At 44.9% G+C, this 867-nt stretch overlaps 1 protein-coding gene across 1 annotated transcript in view; it reads left to right on the forward strand.

The window, feature by feature from the left end:
* The window catches only part of LOC103396812 (arylsulfatase I-like), a 9962-nt gene that overhangs the window by 2424 nt on the left and 6671 nt on the right, over positions 1 to 867 (forward strand). The window contains exon 2 of the mRNA XM_025052582.1: positions 659 to 862. Within this exon, the coding sequence (XP_024908350.1) occupies positions 664 to 862 (199 nt within the window). The 5' untranslated portion in view covers positions 659 to 663. The remainder of the gene's footprint in view (positions 1 to 658; positions 863 to 867) is intronic.

Here is an 867-nt window from a genome sequence, read left to right on the forward strand (position 1 = left end):
TCCTCCTCCTCCTCCTCCTCCTCTCTCACTCCTCAAGTTTAACATCAACAGTTTCGGCCTGGTGTAAACATGTCACTGAAGATACGTAAATGTTTTCCCCCTCATTTCCCAGAATCCTTAGCATCTGGTTAGGCTGATGTTAGAAAAAGAAAAACAACAATTTAATGTGAATCAACATCATTTTCTGTTTTTTTTTTCCTGGGGGAATAATGTTAGAGGTGTTATGAAATAAGTTAGTCAACGAAAAAAAGTCTCTGAATGTTTGAAAATGAAAACTCTGATACAGCTGCTGTCATGAAGCTCTACTGTACTCTGTACTGCAGTAGTACTCTGGTAGAACTGCAGTAGGATTCTCTTCTTCTTTCTTGTCTTAATGTCATCACAGTAAATGGTTAAACATTTGCCATCACTTTTTATTTCCCCCCTGTTAAATTTCAGGATCATAAAGCCAGTGTTTATCAGCCCCGCGGCTGCTGATCTGATCTGATCTGATCTGATTGGTTGTTTGAGTCCAGCTTCAGTCTGGTTTCATGATCTGAACCTAATCCAGCACTTTGTGCCGACTCAGCTTTTCTTTTGTCTTTTTTTAAATACTTTTATTTGTCTTCACATCCCCCACAAACCACTCTTGTGTTTTGTGTCTGTGTTTGGTTTGCAGTAAAGATGCAGACGTCTGCTGCCGCTGCCGCCGCCGCCGCCGCCACCTCGCCGACTCTGACTCTGGCTCTGCTCAGTCTTTTCCTCAGCCTGGACGGGTTCTGTGCTCACGGCTCGGAAACCAACCACGGGCTGAGGCAGAGCGGCAGCACAGAGGAGGGGCAGAAGAAGAAACAGCCGCACAACATCCTCATCCTCACAGACGAACCG

Source organism: Cynoglossus semilaevis, chromosome 20, assembly GCF_000523025.1.
Source record: "Cynoglossus semilaevis isolate Cse_v1.0 chromosome 20, Cse_v1.0, whole genome shotgun sequence".
Classification (NCBI taxonomy): domain Eukaryota; kingdom Metazoa; phylum Chordata; class Actinopteri; order Pleuronectiformes; family Cynoglossidae; genus Cynoglossus; species Cynoglossus semilaevis.